General features: G+C 40.5%; 1 protein-coding gene across 1 annotated transcript; it reads left to right on the plus strand.

Annotated features, from left to right (window-relative positions):
- Positions 1-302: 302 nt before the first annotated feature.
- On the plus strand, positions 303-8,132 carry LOC108499276 (serine/threonine-protein phosphatase 4 regulatory subunit 3B-like). The gene is made up of 11 exons (XM_017818955.1): positions 303-975; positions 2,251-2,328; positions 2,542-2,655; positions 3,369-3,485; positions 3,677-3,808; positions 4,534-4,636; positions 5,109-5,267; positions 5,982-6,151; positions 6,494-6,633; positions 7,095-7,269; positions 7,802-8,132. Exons 1-11 carry the CDS (start codon positions 427-429, stop codon positions 7,886-7,888), a joined length of 1,824 nt encoding a protein of 607 aa, XP_017674444.1. The 5' UTR covers positions 303-426; the 3' UTR covers positions 7,889-8,132.
- Positions 8,133-20,804: the final 12,672 nt, after the last annotated feature.

Raw genomic sequence — 20,804 nt, forward strand, 5'->3', positions numbered from 1 at the left:
TGCCTTACCACCCTTGCAGTCCAGAGACAGCTTAAGGCCATTCCCCTTATCCCTGCCTGCCTTGGGAAAAGTCCCTCTCCAGCTTCCTTACTGAGCCCCTGAAGGTACTGGAAGTTACTGCAGAACTCCTAAAAGGTCAACAACGAAAAGGAGTTGGTTGGTTGTGACCGTTGGCTGTCATGAGCCCAGTAATCCAGAATGTTGAGGGATGGACCAATCAGAAGGCTCTGGTCCAGGTGACACCATAAGGCCTTGGAATACCTGTGGCAGTTGGAGGGGCAGAGCAGTGGGAGGCCAGTGCAGCAGCAGGTCAGTGCAGCATGTGCTCCTGTCTTGCTTCCCTCCCATTCCCTTTTTTTGGCATTGGCGTTGTTCAGTGGAAGTCGCCCAGGACCTTCTTGAGTCGGAAGAGGAACACCTGAAGAAATGAGTGCAAGTATTCCGTTGATGGACCTTCCCAGCTGTGAAGTCCACAGACTTGGAGAGATCGCAGACCTCGTGAGCTCTGCTGGCCGCTCACGCGTTGGTAAGGAAAAGCTAGCCCTGGCCTTGAAAAAGGAAGGCTATATTCCCAAACTGCTGCAGCTTTTCCAAGTCTGTGAGAATTTAAAGGACACTGAAGGCTTGCATCTTTTGTTTGACATTGTGAGAGGAATTTTGTACCTGGATGAAGATGTTCTGTTTGAGGTGATGTTTTCTGACGAGTGTATTCTGAATGTTGCTGGATGCCTTGAATATGATCCGTCTTTGGCTCAGCCAGAAAGCCTCAGGGAGTTCTTGATGAAAACAGCAAAGCTTCAGGAAGTTATTCCTACAAGAGACCCTGAAATCAGGCACAAAATCCGCCAGACATTCAGGGCGCAATACATTCATGCCATCATCTCGCAGAATTCATCTGACTTGGAAGAGGGTTTTCTTTCTACCCTCACTGCATTCATCAGACGCAGCGAAGAGGAGATTTTAAGAGTCTTGCAGGTAAGTGTGGCCTAGATGGGATCTGTATAGATCCCTCTGGCTGTGGTTTGGAAATGGGTTCCAGCTGGTGAACACTGTCTAAGTCAATCACTTTCATTTGCACAATGTTTGAATGCTTCCCCTTCTTTCTGATGCCTTGCATTCTGTACTTTCAAAACGGTAGATTTCAAGTGAGTATCTTAATACTTCTTAATGGGTTGTAAAGAGTTTAAAGTCCTTCTCTGTGATTGCCAAGCAACATACACCTTTGGAACTGGTTTTGTGTAGGTATTTCAGGAACAAGCAACATTTGTTATTCTCTGTTAGGGGCATTTGTTACACTGTTTTCCGTGTGAAGGTGTACAAAGAAATACATGTGCAGAGAGGGCAGAGAGCACCCAAACACTTGAGAGATGATGATGTTCACCCTGGTTTTCTTGGAGTCTGAAGCAGCGGGGTAACCAAAATGCTTTACAAGAAATAAAATGTTGTCCTATATATCCTTAAGTGAGCCTTAGCAGCAGAGGATATGAATCTGAGAAGCAAAGAATAGTCCCAAAAGTTTCCCATCTTGGCAAAGCAGAGCTCCTGCAAGTGGGAGAGAAGGTTTTATTGTGAGTACGATTAAGGAGGACGTGTCTGCAGCCAACTTGTAACCTGTTAATCTTGTCCCCCTTGCAGAGGTGGACTGAAAAGATGCCTTGCAATGCTACAGATCCAAAAGAGGGAAACTGATCCTGTGGGTTGTTCATAGTGTAGTGTGAACAGCGTGGGTGCAGCAAGGTCAATATTGTCTCTTGGTGGGCACTTTCTAGTGCAGAAGTGCAGGGGTTGCTTCCCTGGAAGGTTCCATGCAAGGTGCAAGGAGGGAGCCTGGCACAGCTTCGGACTGCCCTTTTCTGTCCTTTTGCTGGGGGTGGGGTGTGTGGCAGATCCCACGGGGAATCTATGAGGTTGAGAAGAGCTGCAAAGCCCTGGGGTGGAACAGCACAGAAGGAAAGGAAGTGCCACCCTCTGTAGAGACGAATTTAGGGGTCAGTTTAAGGGATCGTCTCCTCTGCTCAGATTCACCTGTGGCTCTGGTCTCCCAGAGCTGCTTGTGCCACACACAGGAAGTGCTGAAACAATACACTGGAAATGATCCTGCTCAATGTGTACTCTGGCATTTGCTTTCTTTGGGATAAAAATAATGGCAGTGTGGAGAGTTTGACTTTGTGCAGTGGAGGATCCTAGAAAGATTTATTTTCACTCTCCAGAGACACTGTGTAAGTTGTGTTCTTTTTGTGTGTTCCACAGAAAGATGAGATATTTTTCTCTGAAATTTTTGCAAAATTGAATGATGAAGCTACAGCTGATGAGCAACTACGTGAATTGGTAAGCCAGTGTTCTCGGTGTTTCCTTGAATGCTTTAAATGAAAGAGATGAAATAGAAAGAGTGAAACTGTTCTGATAGTTACAGTTTGTGTTAAAGGGAGGGTGTCCTGGCTGATTCTCCAGAAATACCTCCAAGACCGCAGAACTGTTTCCTCCTTTCCGAGAGTTTTCTGACTCAAATAAACCTGGCCTTATTTTTTTCTTGTGCACTAGGTGAAGTTTTTCAGGGAATTCTTTGCCTTTTCTTATGCATTACCTACGAATAGAGGTGAATTTCTCAGCACTTTGGCAAAGTTTGAAATTCTTCCAACTCTTGAAAGGTTAATGGTAAGTGAAAATGTACAGCTGATTTTAATAAAACTAGAAAAGGTCTTAGTGATTTCACCAGTGTTTTGGACCTACCTCGTCTAAGTCTGATGGGAGAGCTTTGCTCTGCTGAGAGTGGAAGTTCCTTGTGATGTTCAGCCTCCAAAAGCTGCCCACAGTTCTACTCTGGAGTAGCCTGGCTTGATTGCTCTTATGATTTTTACTTTGCATGATGGAGAAGTCTGTGGGCAGTGCAGTCCTTGGGACAAGGTGGTGTGAACCTTGAAAGAGACTCTTCTTGATGTGGCAGCTTGATTGTTTTTTTCGTGAGACACAATCCCATCTGAATTCTTGTTGCCTGCAAATGAGCAGAGAGATTGTTGTACACCTTGATTTGTACAGCTGGTCCTTTTGTACCAAATGAATTGTGGATAACAGGTAGAAAAGATCAGTGTCTGAGATATTTTAGCAAGTAGGCTGATGTGAATGTTTCTGGCCTAAATTAGGGCTCTCAAGTTCACAGAAAACCTTGTGTCCTTTCTAAAGGAGGGAAAGAGTGGGAAAATATTTGCCTGGGTTCTTGTTGTTCTTCTGTAACTGTTTTACTGTGTTTCTCCTAGAAACTTTTGTAATGAAACATTGTCCAGATTTTTAAGTGCCTCTCCTTTGAATCTTCACTTGATAATAAATACCAAACTTGATATACTCTAACAAATTAATCTCTTTTGTCTTAGGGAATGAATGATCTGCAAGTAAGATCTGTTGCTGCAGATATATTGTCTTATGTAGGATACTTTAATCCTTTCACGGTCCACGACTTTGTACTGCAAGAGGCCCATCAGAGTGACAATGTAAGTAAAAGTGGTTTGGAGATTGTTAACATACTAGTTTTAGGGCAAACAGGGAAATAATGAGGCAAAGTCTCAATTTCTCTGTTTTCTTTTAATTTTTATTTAAAAAAATTACAGAAACTGGGGAACTCATTCCATTCCTGCTAATAATTATTTTGTGTTTTCTTTGTTGGTTGGTTTGTTTTTTGCAGAACAACCAACTCCTCATTGTGATCATTGAGCAGTTGATCAACAACTCTGACCCTGCACTTGGAGGAGATAATCAGCTAAAGAAGATTTTGCTTATTCTGATTGATCCAGAGAATATGCGGGAACGCGTTAGTGTAAGTGAACACGAAGGGCAGAAGACACATCACTGTCTCAGCAAAGTTAAAAGCCTGAGAGTCTCTATTGCTATTATTGTGGGCAGAGAATAAACAATTTTAGGGGTTTTTTTATTAAGTGGAGTGTGGTCTGGTAGTGAGTTTAAATAAGCAAAACAGAAGTGAATTTTGCTAATGAAAGTGTGCCCTAGTGTGTCTGGGGCACTGTGCAGGCACGAAACCAAGCAGTCCCCTGTGGCAGTGCCATAGCACTAACTGTAGCTCCCTCTAGCTGGATGATAAATCCTGAAAGAAGAGAGTCCAGTAGAGTCTGTGTGAAACCAAATCAATGTTTTAATACATTGTAATGTCCCAGAATACCAGTCAAAAGGTTTGCAGGTTGTTCTGGCTGCAGAAGAAACTGCATGTCAGAGTGGTTTAAGGTCACTTGGTAAAGCACTTTGAGTCATTGAGGAGTTTCTGCATTTGATGTGTTTATATTTGCATCCATGCTGGAGAGCCTTTTGGTGATGGCTAGGTTGGTTGGCTGTCTCACAGATTTTTCCCAAAATAAATAAGTCAATCTTGCTTGAGTGAAGACAGTGCTGCAGGCCTAAATAAAAGATAGAGGCAGAACTGAGGGAGTCAGTAGAATTCTTCCTAGGCTGTTTCTTCTGCTACTACTCTTTCGTATTTAAAAGATTATATGTGATTGCCAGAGTTTAATGGAGTTACTGTTGTTTTAGAATTTAGAAATATTTGAGTTTCTCGATTTCTTCTACGACCGTTGCATTCATGTTCTTACTGCCCCACTTCTGGCTGATACATCAGAAAAATCCTATGACAAAGGTAATGACGATTTTTTTCCCCCTTTAATCCTGAAATGTTTCGATGGGAGTTATAGTCCTGAGAACAACAATAGGCCCCTGATGCCAGCTGGGAATATTCCTGCTACAAACTGTTGTTCCTTCAAGGACAGTGGTTCTACTGGCAGGAGTTTTCATTGCCCTTTCTTGCAGCTGTGAATGCTGATGTAGCTTGATGCTGTGCTTTGCACAGATGTACTTTCTTGATGTCTATTGTGAGTCATGTAGTAGTTTTCCCAGTCTGATTTTAAAGAATATTGGCTGTAATGGGGAAAAAAGACACAGTTGTATTTGTTGTTTTGTTCTGACCCAACGTGCTGCTTCCTAAAGCAATCCAGTAAGACAAAAATCCACTAAAAACACATCACAAACTGTAATATCAACGGAGCTCAGTGTACACGACAGTACATTATTTCTTTCTTTGGTATAACTGAATACATTCCTTTTTCTTGTAGATGATTATCAAACAGCAGAAATACTTGCTTTAGTTTTGGAGGTGCTTTCTTTTTGTGTGCGACAGCACAGGTATCACATGAAGAAGTATGTTACAAGCAAAGATCTGCTAAGAAGAATCCTGGTATTGTTGAAATCCAAGCACAAATTTCTGGCCTTGTGTGAGTATGGAGCTGTTGTGGTTTCCTTCATCAAGGCTTTGTGTGTCCTGTGTGGAAGGTGCACCAGAGTACCAGTGTCTACACTTGAACTTAGAAGTCCTGTTGATTTCCTGTGTTTTACTGGCTACCATGAAGTAATTTGGCAAGAAAGGTAGCATCTGTCCGTGAGCGTAGACCACTGCAGTTCCTGGTGGGAGGAGGATTGTGGTCTCTTTTGAAGTCCTCAGGGATCTTTTCAGGTCTTCCTGGCAGTAAGGATCCTTAGTGATGAGATCTCTTGTCTCATTTCCATGGAAATCGTGTCCTTCTTTAAGAAGGTCCTAAATCTGGTGCTCCTTGTGGAGAGGGAATGAAATTCTGTGAAGTAGGATAGTTAAAGACTTGGGGCTGGTTCTGGGAGGGGAGCAGAGAAAAGCACAGGAGGGAGTGAAGAGTTGAACTTCACACATGCTTAAGTGTATTGCTGCTGGACCTGAGAAAGAGATCAATGGTCCCTGATGACCTTCAAATACCCAGCAAAGTCCAAGAAGGAAAGAAAAGGGGATCTGTCAGCAAATCCTGCTTCTGCACTTTCCCCAAGTGCTTCTTAATGCTCTTGCTTTAGGAGTGCATTTTCCTCTTGGGATAACACCAGAATTTTCAGTTCTTCCACGAGGAGCAGATTGGAGCCCTGGCATGGGGTTAGTAAATGCTTGAATGTCTTTCTTCACACAGCTGCTCTTCGTTTTATGAGGAGGATGATTGACCTGAAAGACGATCTTTACAACCGGTACATCATTCTGGGAAACCTCTTTGAGCCAGTTGTAAATGCTCTGTTGGACAATGGGACTAGGTACAACTTGCTCAACTCTGCCTTGCTGGAGCTGTTTGAATTCATCCGGGTGGTAAGTTCAGCAGCAGCCTCAGCACTGACACATCCATGGACTCTCAGGTTGAGAGGCAAAAGGCAGCTCTCCCAGATAGGAAACATCCTGGTTTGGTGGAAGAGTCACAAGTAAAATTGGGACACTGCTGAGTCTATTGTCTGTTTCTATGGGAAGCTCAATAATTCTTTCTAGATCTCAGCTTTTTTTTTAAGGATAAATCTGCCTGTTTCCCATTTGTTCTTGACAAGAATGTTTTGGCTCTGGAGAAGGGCTTAGTTGCTTTCCAAACAAAACTCAAAAGCTTTCTGACCTTATGAATGTGAATATTGGAGGCTAAAACCCTGTTTTGTTCTTCTGCAGGAAGACATCCAGTCTCTTATCGAACATATAGTTGAGAATTTCTCTGACAAGCTGGACTCCATCCAATATGTTCGCACGTTCCAGGGACTGAAGGCAAAATACGAGCAAGAAAAAAACTGTCAAAGCCAGACATTGAACAGGTATGGCCCAATTTCTGTCTTCTGAGACTGCTAGTGACTGCCATTGCACAAGACTGCTGGTTGTTTTTCTTTTCCAGAAGGGCAGCAGAAGAAGGTGGCTGGGATTGGGGTTGGGTTTCATTTTTGCTGAAAACCCTCTTAATTTGCAGTAAACCCTCATCTGCCTTTTCTTGTGGCCTCATGTAGTAGAGCTGCTGTGGGTCACTAGATTAAGTGTTCCATTCAGAAACTCGCCCTTTATGCAGAGCAGGATCTTGCTCTGTCCCTCCAAGTTAGGATTCCATTTCCCCCATTGTCAGCTGGGTTGTTGAAGTTTACAGTGAGGGTGGAACTGGAGATCGAGCTGGATTGCCTTCTGCAACATGCTGAATTCCCTTGAAAGCTCTGCAAGCCATTTCTGAGTCTGGCTAAGTCTGAAGCATCAGGCAAAGCTCAAATCACTTGTCCTATGTTTCTTGCAGTGTCCCCTCCATGTTGCCTGGCAAGACATTTGTCAGAGATGAAACAGTCTCCGAGGCGGATGAAGGACCCCGGGGCAGTAAAGTTGAAGAGGAGGCAGCTCCGACATCACCACAAAGCTCCAATGTCTCCAATGCAACATCCACACCCCTGACCACAGTGATGTCACCTGTCAAGGTGGGAGAGCTTGTATGGAAGCTGTTGCCCTCGTGTAGGACAGCGCAGCAGCCTCATGGTGCTTTGCCGGGTATAACGTGGCACGGTCAGCAATGGCCTGTGGGCAGGGTGTCTTAGTTAGAGATAAATGCAGCCAAATCTCTGCCTAGTGAAACTCTGACTAATTTGGGGGAAGGTTTAAGAAATGCTTAGGCGGGACTGGAGTCTCTTGGTAATCTGGTGGGCACAGGTTAATCTTGCTTCTTCTGCAGAACTGCACATTGGATCTGTGCATTTGAAGCTGGGAGTTTACAAAGTGATTTTGAAACAATTCTGTGGTCAGATCAGATGAGCAAGGAGGCTCAAGCTGAGGTTCAAAACCACTCTCCAGACAAAAGGGTCTTGGAATGCAAAAGGCATCACCCAGAAACTTGCTACTGGCAGGCTTATGTGTCCTGCACAGGTTGGCTGGGGGTTGTGTACTGCAATTGCTCATTTGTATTTTTTTTAATACGATAAATTTCTTTTTTATTTTTCCTTTTTCAACTGGCAGAAATGTATATTTGAAATATTTAATTTTACTGATGAGGATGAAGAGGAGGAGGCACGTCCAAGGAAAAGAACTCGTCTGGATTCCTAAAGGAAATGGAAGCTTTGAAATAAGGACTTTTATGATGGGTTTGAAATGCTATGATTGCTTAATGTTAAACTATGAAACCAGCTGCAATCCACCATGTAGATCACTCTTGATGATACATTATTATATAGTAATAATGTCATATCATAGTAATACATGTTAGTAATATAAGTAATATGTAGTTAAAAATATTAATATACATTTATATTTAAAATATATATATAATGATTTTATTTAATATAAAGCAATGCAATAGTAATATATAATAATATATATATAAGTAATGTATGAGTAAAATATATAATATATATAAGTAATATATAAAAATAATAAATGTTATGTCCTTTTCTTCTGGAATAGTTTAATGTGAAACCATTTCTCTGAACATTATTGTAGTTAGTTTTAATTGTAGTTGTTGTTTGAAAAAAAAGCGTTTTCTGTGCAGATACGTAATATTGTCTGTTCCATTAAACAGAAGTTTATATTGTATTGAAGATTTAGGAATTAATTTATTTAGGACTCTGTAATTTCATGAAATATGTTATTTCCAAATGCTCTTTTAATAAAAATTTTTCATGAAACTTGACTGGGTGGGATTGTTTTTTCTCTTGTGAGTTACTCTTGCAGTCAGCAATGTCTTGCCATGTGCAAAAGGTGATCTCTCTCCTGGCTTTGTTTTCAATCTGTCCAGGCCAAACCAGTGAAGGGTTTTAATAGAATTCTACTCCTTTGAAAGTGAATTGCTGGTGACACCTCCAACCTGGTAACTGAAGCAATTATGTTTGCTTGAAGTTGCATTATTTTAACAGGTCTCAGTATTTGCTTCTGTTGTAGAGGCTCTCAAGTGGTTGAGGCCAGTGTTTGAGCAAATCTGTTCATTGCAGGGACACTTAATGGCCTCACTACTGAACATGTTCCCGCAAAATCAGTGAGTTTCCAGCATTCTGAAAAGTCAGCATTAGTAGTGTATGTCCATGTAATTAGAAATATTGGTATATAAAACGTGGACTAAGTGTAAGAGGGAAAAAAAATCCATTTACTTATTGATGATAAAATTTATTCTCAAAGCATCCTTCTTCTCTTGAGGTCTGCAGTGAGCTTCTTAAAACCACAGCTTCCTTATAACTTCTTCTTTGCCTTCAGACAGGAAGATGCCCTGAAGCAGGGACTAACAGCCAGCTGGAGCTCTTCCAGCAGTGCACTGTTCTGTCTTGTGCTTCCAATCCTCCACCTGAGTTGGTCTTTCCATGCTGGGCAACTGGGCAGGTGATGGCAGCACCCACCCTTCTGAGTGCCTTGCCTTTCTAAAAGTTATCAGCATCATGTGGCTTCTGTTCCAGTGGCTGAGGGATACAAAGGAAGGATTTCATCATTTGAAATAGGCACAAAACTCCCAAAAGGGAACAAAAGAACAGAGCAAATTTGTCACCTTTGCAAAATAAGAGTTTGCAAAAGAAAAATGTTTTTCCTAGTCAGTTGGGGGTGGGGAGAAAAATACCCCTGAGACTGATGGGGGCCCAAACAGTAGGTCACAGGGTAGGAGAAAAGAGGCATTTTAGCCATTCTTTGGTTATGTTATGGTTATTACACTTATTCCTATTAAGCTGCAGCAATCCCCAGTAATGTGAAACTTCATCTTGCATCAGAAAAATGGGATTTTCCAAAAACACTCAGTGTCTAAACTGCTTCTGTTGAAGTTTTGTTAGTGCCATGTGCTTTGAAAATTTACTTGAGGGTTTTATACTTTGGTCATCTTGTCTGGATATGAAATGGGAAAAGAAAATAATAAGCAATGAGCTGCATTGCCAACTCAAATCACTTCAGCAGAAATCTTTAGTATATTTTTCAGAGCCCTTTCTTTAGCAACCTGTAGCAGAGGTTTTTTATTTAAAAAGGACAGAAGAAACTTTTGGCTCCCAAACCTTATGGGTCAGGGGGAAATTTAATTATTATTTCTAGAATAGTTTGTTATACATTTTTTTTAATTGCTCATTCTTATGGGTTCTGTGAGGAGTTGCCCTCTTGACTTCTCAGAGAAGATAAAGAACTCAGGTAAGATCACCTATTTTCAATTTTCCTAAGTTTGCCTTTCAAACCTCACCCTGCAGCATTCCACCTCATTTCAGGGATGAAGTTTAGTTAGATGGAGACACTTGCATACTGAAAATAAAACTATATTTAATAAAAAACCCCAAACCCACCAACCTAGAATAAACGTAACAATTATGTATGATGGCTCTTGGCTAAGGCTGGCTTTTTAATGATAGACTAGGCCTTAAAAGATTTGAGTTTCTTTTCAATTGTGTGTGAACAGAAATCACCTCCCATGCCACACATACAGGGAAATTCAGGCCTCACAGAATACGGAGGAGTGCAGGAGCTATGAAATCATGAGTTCAAAGTGCTTCTCTGTATTATCTATTTAAGTAAAATTCACTGCTACAGAATATAAGTAAATCTCTCTGCATGGAAAGTAAATCAGGTTATGAACACTTTTTAGGCTGTTTAGACACAGCTCATCTTGGTGATTGCCCAAGTTAAAGAAGTGTGAAAGGATCAACATTTCTCTAAACAAGGGTTAATGTGCAATTCTAGTACTGGTTGCATTTTTTGTCTCTGGAAAGCAGTGAACATCTGGATTGGTTTTACCTCTTAAAGTTCTATGTACGGGTGGACATAAAGTTTATATTTGTGCAAGTGGAGGTTTATTCAAGAATATTCCATATCTTCCAGCTAGCTGTGGGATCAGAGGAGCTAGTTTTGGATGAATCTTATGTGTATGTAGTTGGCACTCTGCCACAAGCAGTGAATGCTGACTAGTGCAGGCAGCTTGCAGCCTGCTCACCACATAGAGCTAATTATTTTCTAGAGCCATCTCTCTGCTGAGAGCTTATATATTCAACCTTTAGGAAAGACTAAATCATGGAGCTGTGTTTATGGGGAAAAAAACGCAGCTTCACCCTCTGAAGCTGTTGCGTCAGGTAATTCTTTGCTTTTCTCCCCTCAGGAGTTTGTTGCAGACACCGTATTTCTGGTTTTGCGCTTTGATATCCCGAGTTAATACACATCTTAAAGCAACTGTGGTGTTTTTCTCTCTCTCTCTGTCTGTCTTTCTGGCGGTCACCGATAACAAATGCAGAGTATCATTCTGTGCCATATCACCATGCTTCTGTCACTGATAGCTCTTTTTTGGTTTGATTTCTGGTTTCTGTGGTTACCACCTAGTGAAGAAAAGCACAGCAGGAACATGAATAACATACAATGATATTATAAAAGCTATTAACACTGATAATACAATTTATGCTTTTGGGGTCCTGAAGGTACCCAAAGCATTAATTACCTCAAATGTCCATACCAAATTTAGATTATTTTTTAAAAATTTATTTATTTCCTAATTTTCTGATTATCTTAATTTGTCATCCTCTTTCTCCTACATTCTGAAAGAGGACCACAGCTGCCTATACCTTTCCTTATCATCACACTGAGCACCAAATCCTGCCACAGTGTCCCCACCTATAAAAGGAGGAGAATGACCCCAACATAGGAAGTCACAGGAAGATCATAGGAAAAAAACAACATGTATGAGCTGAGAGCTCCATTAAGATGATGATAGGTGATTCTCAAAAATTGAGAAAAAGAAAAGGAAAGAAAATGAAATAATTGGAGCTTGTCTTGTGGTAGGAGGTTTTTTAGAGTGCCATGAAATGGGTGGAGGATGTCTGTGTGGTCTGCCTTTATTAATCTTGTGGGCTAAACAGAGCTGACGAAAGAGATTTCCTGACAGATATTTTCCATGATATCAGTGTGGTATAGCTAAGAACAAGTGAGCTTTTTTTAACAGGACAAATACGGGACATTAAGAAATAAAAATTACCAGAAATTGAGCCCTTTTATTCCAAATAAGGAATAACTCTACAGCGATTGATCTGTTTTATCTAAATTGGGCAAACTGATGTTAATAAGCTTAAGTCACATACATGTTGTAGTTTCATCTAGTGATTTCATTGTGTACAAACTTTTTTCATGCTCAGTAGGCACAAAAAATGAAACTACATTTAGTATCCTTTTAGGTGAACCTGCTCTAATTCACCAAAATTTATTTTTCAGTGCCTTGACTATTCATTTGACGTGGAGATCTTTCAGCTTTGCCTGCCTGGCTATTTATCAGAAGTGAGGATAAACGTATTTTTTCGCATAAACGAGTCTTTATTGATTTACTTATTGGCTTCTCATTATTTCTAATAATTTGTTCTAATAAATACTTGGCACTTATGCATAGCAACAAGTGAAGAGTAAACAGCAGACTTAGTGCCAGTGAAACAGCACAAGACCTTGGAAATAGTACACAGCCTGATTTCACATTTGCTTTGTGCATACCGCTTTCTTACATTGCTATTTCGCCATGTGAGGATGTGTCCACCATCCCAACTTTGACCATTCAGAGACAAATCAGAGGCTTCATCCAAATTCTGCTGCAAACAATATGAATGCCCATTTACTAATTAGATATCTGCTGTATTTGCTGCAGTAAGTTCTGTTTATCTGTGTGCTAGTGAACAACTCCATAGGCTGTATCTGTGTTGATCAGTTGAAATTTCACAGCTATCCCCAGAAGTTTTCAGATTTCCAGAGTGAGGAGCTTGAGAAGTCCAACTGCCTTAAAACATGACTGATGTTGTCACCTTGACTGTACATTGTTGTAGCTTAGAGCAAATCTCAGTCACAGAAGGCCTTGTGTCTGTCTTTCCTTGGAAAACAGAAGTGAGAAAGTCATGGAAAACACAACGGTTGTTTATTTTTCTCCCCAGACCACTTAGATCACTTTTGGTCACTGTGAACGGCATGTTTTGCCAGTGAATGGCGTATTTGTCCTGGCTTCATGTGAGAGACAAAGCTCTTAAGGCTGGGCTCATCAAGTTGCAAGCAGGAGGACGTTGGTAGTTTTTGAGTGAGTTCAGTGAGAGGGTCTGCAGAGTCATGGCAGCACAACGTAGTGACAGCACAGGATGCAGGAGGTGTAGCCAACAGAGCCCCAAGCCTGTGCAGGTTATCTGTGCGTCTTAGGAGTAAATGTTTCCTTACCTGAGCAGAATTAATAATATTTGAGCAAACACCTGAAAACTTGATAGATTTATCTGTGAACAAGGGTATCTCTTTATCTGTTCAGGGTCCCAAGCCCGCTGCTGTCACCAGTGTCTTGCAGAGCCTGCTGCATATCATCTCTTGGGAGATGGTACTTCATATTTGCTTGCTCTGACCACCTCCTTCTCCCAAGGCATCTGATTTTGGCTGCTATTGGAGGCAGGAAAGTGAGCCAGATAACCATCCTGAGGCAGCAGTGGAGTGATTGCAAGTACTGTTCAGCTTTTCTTTCCTAGAGGAAAAGACTCAGATGAAATTCGCTGCGGCTGAAGAGCACGAACAGGATAGGCTCCACAGCTCAGGGGATGTGTGAGAGTGTAATTCCACTGTGTGACAGCCCCTGGAGGTATTGGCCACAAAGTTTGGATTTTCCAAATTACATCAGTCTTTCCAGCACAGAGCAGCCGGGGTTGCATCTTAGCTGGTATAATCCCATGTAAGTAGATTGAAAGATGCTTCTGGGAGATCCCAGTCCATACAAAACCACACGGAGCCACTTTTATTATTCACAACTATGCTCTTTTATGGATATGCTGGAACATGACCCTCTATGGAAGAAGTCTCCAATGTCTTACGTCAGTAATTGCTTGTTTGCATCTCTGTTTGCTGTCTGGAAAAGACATTGGGAAAGGGTGGTAACTCATTTAAGAACCTTTATTTAGCAATCTAAAAATTCATTTAAAAGCTAAACTCTTATGAGCCTGCAAACTATGATTTAGATTTATTTTTTTCAGAAGCAGCTTATTTAGCATTGCTCTGCAACATTTTGAGAGAGGTATCCTTTGTGCATTCTGGCCTTCTGGAAATCAGAACAAATACAAAATTCCTTCAAAAGAAACACTGCAGAACATCTGACCTCTCATGCAATGAAATACTAAACAAATGCATTTCAGAAAGGTTTCAATGCCAGATTCTGGTTCTGCTATGTCAGTCTGAGCTATCCATCACTGTGTAGTTACCTCCAGGAGGGAAGGAAAGGGCAAACATCTCTCATGTTCAAGGAGTTTCAAGGTTATGCTTGTCTGAACCTTTTCAGTTCCTCCTGTCCGGAAATCTCAATGAACAATCAAGAAAATGCAGGCACCATGATTCAATCTGATAATTTTATTTTTTGTTAAAACAGGGGTATGAAGCTGAAAAATTAGGATGTAGATGAGCTTATTGTATTACTGCAGAGGAAGCTTGGAGGAGAAGGAAAACTGTACAAAGGAAATGCAGGAAAATGAACTGCTGTTCATGTTTCTTGTAGTGTCTTGTAGCACAGCCCTCTGCTTGATGGGCTGAGTCTGTACCGTCTTTACTCAGTCTCATGCAATGCTAGGAGTGCACTGTTTTCACCATCTTTACCCAGCTCAAGAAGGATTCAGTGTGCATCAATCATTATATTATTTACTTAAGAGTGTTCTCAACACTACTACAGGAGGTGAAGGGAACTAGGAGTAACAGTGCCCATTACCAAGCTCTCAGTCCTGCTATCCCAATTTTATTGTGGTCATTTGCACGTAATTAATGTTTATTATGCCTTTTAAAAGATCACATTAATCAGCCAGGAAGATTTATGGCATTTTTCACTGTCATTACTCTCAACATATACAAATAGTTATTTTAGATATTTGAGGTAGATTTTTTTTCTTGGCAGACCAGTAAGAGAAAAGGCAACACTTCACTGATTAATAGTTTTCCTCCCTCCCTCTGTTTCGCTACTAGTTTAGGAACCTACAGAAACACTGAAGATTGTTGTATTTACTGTGATTTCTTTTCTTTATCTTCCTGGGTTCATCAGAAAATTGTGCTGAAAAATATCAGCCACTTGATCCACAATACTACAGCCAGGTTCCTGACCTAGGCAGATGTCTGCTACTGCTGCTACTTCATCAAATTATTTTATCTCCAATCTTGCTTTAATTCTTAAGAAATTATTTCCTTTTGTATGTGTAGATTGATAAATTCAGGAAATTACTCTCCATGCACATGTTTTCATTCTTGTATAGTTCTCTGTTTCCCTTTTGTTAGCTGCTCCGGTCTCAGTCTTCCTTATTTAACGTCTTCAGATATTAAAGAGAGAAGAAAGGGAGCTTCTGGCCCTACTGGAGTGCCACATATGGAACAATCTTCTGGGGGGTTCTTTTGGTCACTGAATATTTCCATACTTAAATCACCATTTTGTCTCGGGGATCTCTCCTACAATGTTTAATTGTAGGCTGCTCACTGTGTTGAAATCTAATGGGTAACATCACCGTGATGTAAAAAGTGCTGTAATCACGTTTTACAAATCGGGAAATAAAGCTCACACAGACAAACAGCAACAGCTCCAGACCCAGCTCTGCTCAGGAGAGATAAAACAGAAGCTGTTAAATGCCTTGTGGTATTGAAAACTTTGTAGGAAATGCATCTGCTTTTGCTTGGAGGCTCAGCCCTACCAGTATAAATGCTGGATACTTAAGGGAAAAGACCTTTGTAATTCTGCCAATAAGAAAGTGTGCAGGATTTACCAAGAACTATTAAGCAGTAGCAAACCCTGTACTGAGAGGCAGTGATTTGGAATATTCCAGTGATGTTAGAGCTAGTGAGCCTGGAGAGGTGCATCCATATGTAGTCACAGGTGTCTGAGCCACTGTCTTTGCCCTCACACAGGTGCTCAGTCCTGGGTGTGCTGTTGGTCCTTTGTTGATCCTTTGTTTCACAAATGTGCTATTTCAGGCGTGCAGTTCCTGCCCTTGTGTCTGGCTCTGCCATGTGTTTTTAGGGCTGGATTTGAAATTTTATTTTTCAGTACAGGGAGGAAGGACATTTTTTATACGTTTATTGAAAGTGGAATATCTCCAAATTAGACATGAAAGTCAAGGGGAAAAAATCCTTTCCAAATGGCTTCAGACTTCTCGAGGTGGAGTTCTCTGTTCCCTCAGTTTAGCAAAACAAGGGCTCAGTGGGTTCTGCAAAATTTCCTCTGAAATCTGTGTTAACTCCTGAGTTAATTAAGTCAGAGTTGATTAACATCCCAAGCAACATGTTACCATGGCTGTACAGTTACTGTGGTGCTACAACAACTTGAGTTTATTTCCAGGATGACACTATGGAACACATCCAGTAAGATTATCATAGTCTTAACTCTCTCTTTTAGTTCCTAAATTGATTCTGTTTCCCCTGTTTCTCATTATAAAGTGTATTCTCTGGAGTCTGGAGACCTTTCTTAATTTCTTTCTGAAACCTTCCCAAGGCTTCAGTGGCATGAATACCACAGCTATTGCCTACACACAGGTAATAACTCCCTACTGCAATCTGACAGTCATCTATTTATACAAGGGGATCAATAATAGAAAGGGGTTAATGAGGAGAAAAGGTGGAAAATATTGTCATAATTGCTTTGTGCATTATTGCAAACGTTTAAAAAAGTGAGAAAACACAAGGTTTTATTCTTTTTGACCTAAAAATACTATATTTAAGGAAAATGAGTATTACTGTGAAATTTTTGTTTATTTAAAAAGTTTAATTATTCTTGAATGCCTTGATGGTAAGTCTTCAGTCAGCTCTGACTATTGATCAAATGGCTGAAAGCCAAGAGTTATTTACTACCCGAGTGTTACTTAGGCTGTAGCACACAATCAAGAGCATTATCCCAATTATGCAGTGATTATTTTGGAAGAAGAATGTGCCATTTGAATCCATAATTAATGCACTTCACCATCTTAACGTTGAGAAGGGGGGCACTGGTGCTGGGTAACTGCAGACTTCTGAGAAACTGCTTTGGGGAGGTTTTCAAAGATGCCATCATGGAATTGAGGCGGGCGCCTGGCTCCCGTAAGTCGGATGACAAATGGATATCATTCAAGAGTACCTGGTCCTCATTTTCTTCTGGATTGCTGCTTTTTGCTGAGGACCACCATTGCCACACGGTCTTTCATGTACAAAAGAGGGACATCTCTTGTGTGTAGATACTTGGAGCTGCTACACTGAATGGATAAAATGCTGAAAAAATACACCTAATTGTGAAAAATACAAACTTTGCCAACCTGAAGCAGAGTGGTGTTATAGTAATGCACTGAGAGCCCAAAGGGAAATTTTTAGTGTTGTATTCAACTTAAGAACTGAAACGATGCTAAGTAATTTAAGCTCTGTAGTCTACAGGTATTTAGTGAGAAGGATAAAGTATCCAGTAGCAATGGCGTAAGGATAAAGTGCCATTTAAAAATATTTTTTGTAACACATTGGCAACATAATCTCCCAAATCCAAAGACAGAGAATGTATAAAAGTCAGAGCTTCATCCCAGTTAAATTTTTAGAGATTTTTTGCATTAGGGACACAACTTATTCCTTATATTCCTAGTTGAAGAGATTGTGTTTAATAACTTCTTTGGGTCATCAGCTTCTTAGCTCTCATGTAGTCTATTCATTGGCTTGTCTGAAGTAGCATATAAAGCATTTCTTGAATGCAAGTATAGGTTGCACATCCTGCTTGGTTTCTCAGACACTATTTTATAGTGAAGTACTAAAAATTCAGTGAAGTTTTGTTACCTGTATTTCTCAATAACTGAATTCACAAAAGAATATCAGATACCTCTACTAGTGACACTGTGTAGGAAGTAAATATTGCACCTATTCTAAGCTCTAGAAACAGTTTGTATGGGTTGCAATTTCTCATCTGGTTTTGCTTTGTATGGATAAAACAAACCTTGCCTTTGATGACACCCAGACAAAAAAACAAGAGAAAGTATAGCTTGTGTAAATTAAGATGAGGCTTTTCTGTTTATGGACACTGAGAAAAAATTTCAAACGTAAAAGCCCATGTAAGACCTGATTTCCTGACCATCACCAAACTCCAATGACATGAGTGGGAGTAGAGTCAAAACTGCTTTACCAGAGTAAAGGCACTTTATTTTTCCATGTATTCAAAAGTTACAAAGAAGGTTTAGGCATTGTCTGGAAAAACAGGACAAATGCTGTGTTGATTTACCATTCTACACCTGTTCATTGGCAACTCTCTATATATTGCATTTGCAAGGCTGAGTTATTACCTATTTCTAACTAAAATATTCATGGAGCATCTGTGAACAGTTTCAGATGTCATTCATTATAGATTCAGGTCATGGTTTGCAGTCTGCTTTCATACTTGGTTTGATGCAGAGCAGCAAAACCTCTGCTTTGCAGCTTAAGAGAGAGTAAACCCAGATGCTGTAAACACAGGGGGAGGCTGAGACTCCATCCCCTGTGGAAAAATCTGACTCTCTCTCTGTTCCTGTGTTCTTCCCTCTATTCCCTACTAACTCCTCCTTGTACGGCCAAGTATGAACCTAAGGAATCAATGAAGTCTTCCAGGGCAGCAAAGTACAAAAGGGAAAAGTGAAAAAAAACCAAAAAAAAAACAAAAAAAAAAACACCAAGGAGAAAAACAACTGATACCAGAGGACAACAAATAACAATAATTAAGAGGATACAGAACAGTCTACATCCATATTCACAATTAGAGGGAGAATAACCTCTGAAGACCTTTGGTTTGACACATTTTACCTACTTTCAAGTTATTACCCCTGAGTCTGGAGGTGGGCAGAATAAAATTATACATTTATGCAAAAATTTGCCCCTTAAGGAAAGTCTCCTACTAACTTCTGGTGGTGAGAGTTTGGTTATGGCTCAAAGTGGGAGAATTTATATTTCTTTCTAAACAAAATACATGATTTCACTGATCACCTCCTCTTTTGTGATTATTGACAAAAAGAATGTTTATTTTAAGTGTACATGAAATAAACAGTAGAGGAGGTAAATGAGAGATATCTCCCTGCCCTCCATCATGAAGGACTGGGCAGGAAGAGGGAGTATAGCCACCCTTTACTGCAGGTAGCCATTGCTGCTTCTCCTTCCTGCAGGGTCACCTGCTTAACCTATCCCAGAACTTTTTCTTTAATGAAAAAAATATCAAAAGCCAACTGCTGTGTGCTGTGGAGCAATTGTTATTCGTGTGCAGCTCTCTGCCTGAGGCCACCTCTCATAAAAATTGACATCAATCGGTTTCAGTTGCACTTTCAAATGGGTTTACCATCTGAAGGGACAGGAGCTTGTTCCACTACCAAAACACACTCCTGACTGCCAATCTGCAGAGGGATGTAGCGTAAAATCATGTTTAAATGCCTGTTTCTGAGAGCTGTGAGTGATGTAACAGGGCAGTTATACCATATTTCTACCTACACTCGTTACTCTGTGTGTATTCACAGTCTTCTCATCAGCTCAGTTTCCTGAAATCGAGATGCGACACCTAAACACAGCCCTCTTAATACATAACTTTTTCTACACTACTAATATTATCCTCCTCTACTCCTCCAAAGACAGGATGCCTCTGCTCTTTGCACTACTGTCATGAGCTTTGTGTGTACTGCATCCCTCTGACAGAAACAAAAACAAGTTGCTGGAAAACAACCTGTGGAAAGAAATTAGGAAAAACATTCTTTGTATACACTGGCCAGTGACAAAGTTATTTTTTTCTCGTACTAAAGTAGCTCATAGCAGCATGTTCTTAGCCTAAATAAACTAATTCCATAAACAAAACATGAAAACATAATACAATCTGCAAAATAAGTAGCTTTTCTACCCAGCTCCCTATTTGCTTAAGAGATGTGCAGAACTTCTACCCAAATTTGCATGATATTGGGAAGTGAGTTTTTTGGGAAGTCGGTCTGAGTAGGACTCAGAACTGCCTCCCCAGGGAGCACTTTATGGACCAAGGATTATCCCTACAGATACCTCTGTTTTGGAGAGATGCCAACGAGGGGACAGGACCTCCCATCTGGTCCCAGCGCTGCACCTTCACATTCTCCTTTTTGGTTGCTTGAACTCTGAGGCTTCACCTTTGCTCACAGTTTGAGAAATGAAAGGCTGGGTGAGCCTTAAGATTAATGTTTGTAAAGGTGCTGTCAGAGGAGGAGCTGCTGGGAAACAGGCAGTGTGAGGTTTTCTCAAGTTTCTGTTTTTCCAGGATGTGTTTTGTGCATCTTGTGCCTCAGGGTTGATAATCCTGTACTGTTTGTGAGCCCTGAATTAATGGAAAGACTTTTTAAAGTGTATTTTGCAAGAGGCTTATCAGTTAGAAATCATTAAAGAGAAATGAAGGATGCTTTTTGTGATCCTACACCAAATTTTTCACATTTGCTCTTTGTAGCATCAAGTACACTGCTTATCTGAGCCCACAGAGGTTATCATCAGCTACCTTTTAAATTGCTCAGTGTATTGACTGAGTCAGTGGATCAGAGAGAACAAGTGAAGGGTGTTTTCTACCTGACTTGAAGCAGAAGTATTTTGGAGGAATTCTCTGTAAGTTTTCTCAATTCCCTGGGTTTGCCTGGCGCTATGTTTAATTATTTGTTACGTGAATAAATCCAAAAAAATATTTCCCTGTAAGAGTTTGCAAACTGTAGCCATCAACAAAAGCTGGGGTTAAAATGGGCTTTAGATATCTGTTCCTTCAAATGAAAACTAATAATTTTTGACTGCTTACCGTTGGGCACAGGTATTTTCACTTCATAGATAAACAAGAAGCAAATAAACTTTAGCTGAGACATCTGAAACACTAATCTTGTAGACAGGTGATCATTCCTCAGACCTCAGAGCATCTATATTGTAGTTGTCTGTTATAATTTATCTTATAGCAGCAGCTAAAAGCCTCCACTGAGATTGGAAGCAAAATTCTGTGCTACAACTCAGTGAGAGGAAGCTCCTGCCCCAAAAGATTTATTACTTCAGCAGAGATGGGTAAATAACACAGCAAATGTGCAAGGAGCCTGTGGGGAAC

The sequence above is a fragment of the Lepidothrix coronata genome, unplaced genomic scaffold, assembly GCF_001604755.1.
Source record: "Lepidothrix coronata isolate B3197 unplaced genomic scaffold, Lepidothrix_coronata-1.0 Scaffold71, whole genome shotgun sequence".
NCBI lineage: Eukaryota > Metazoa > Chordata > Aves > Passeriformes > Pipridae > Lepidothrix > Lepidothrix coronata.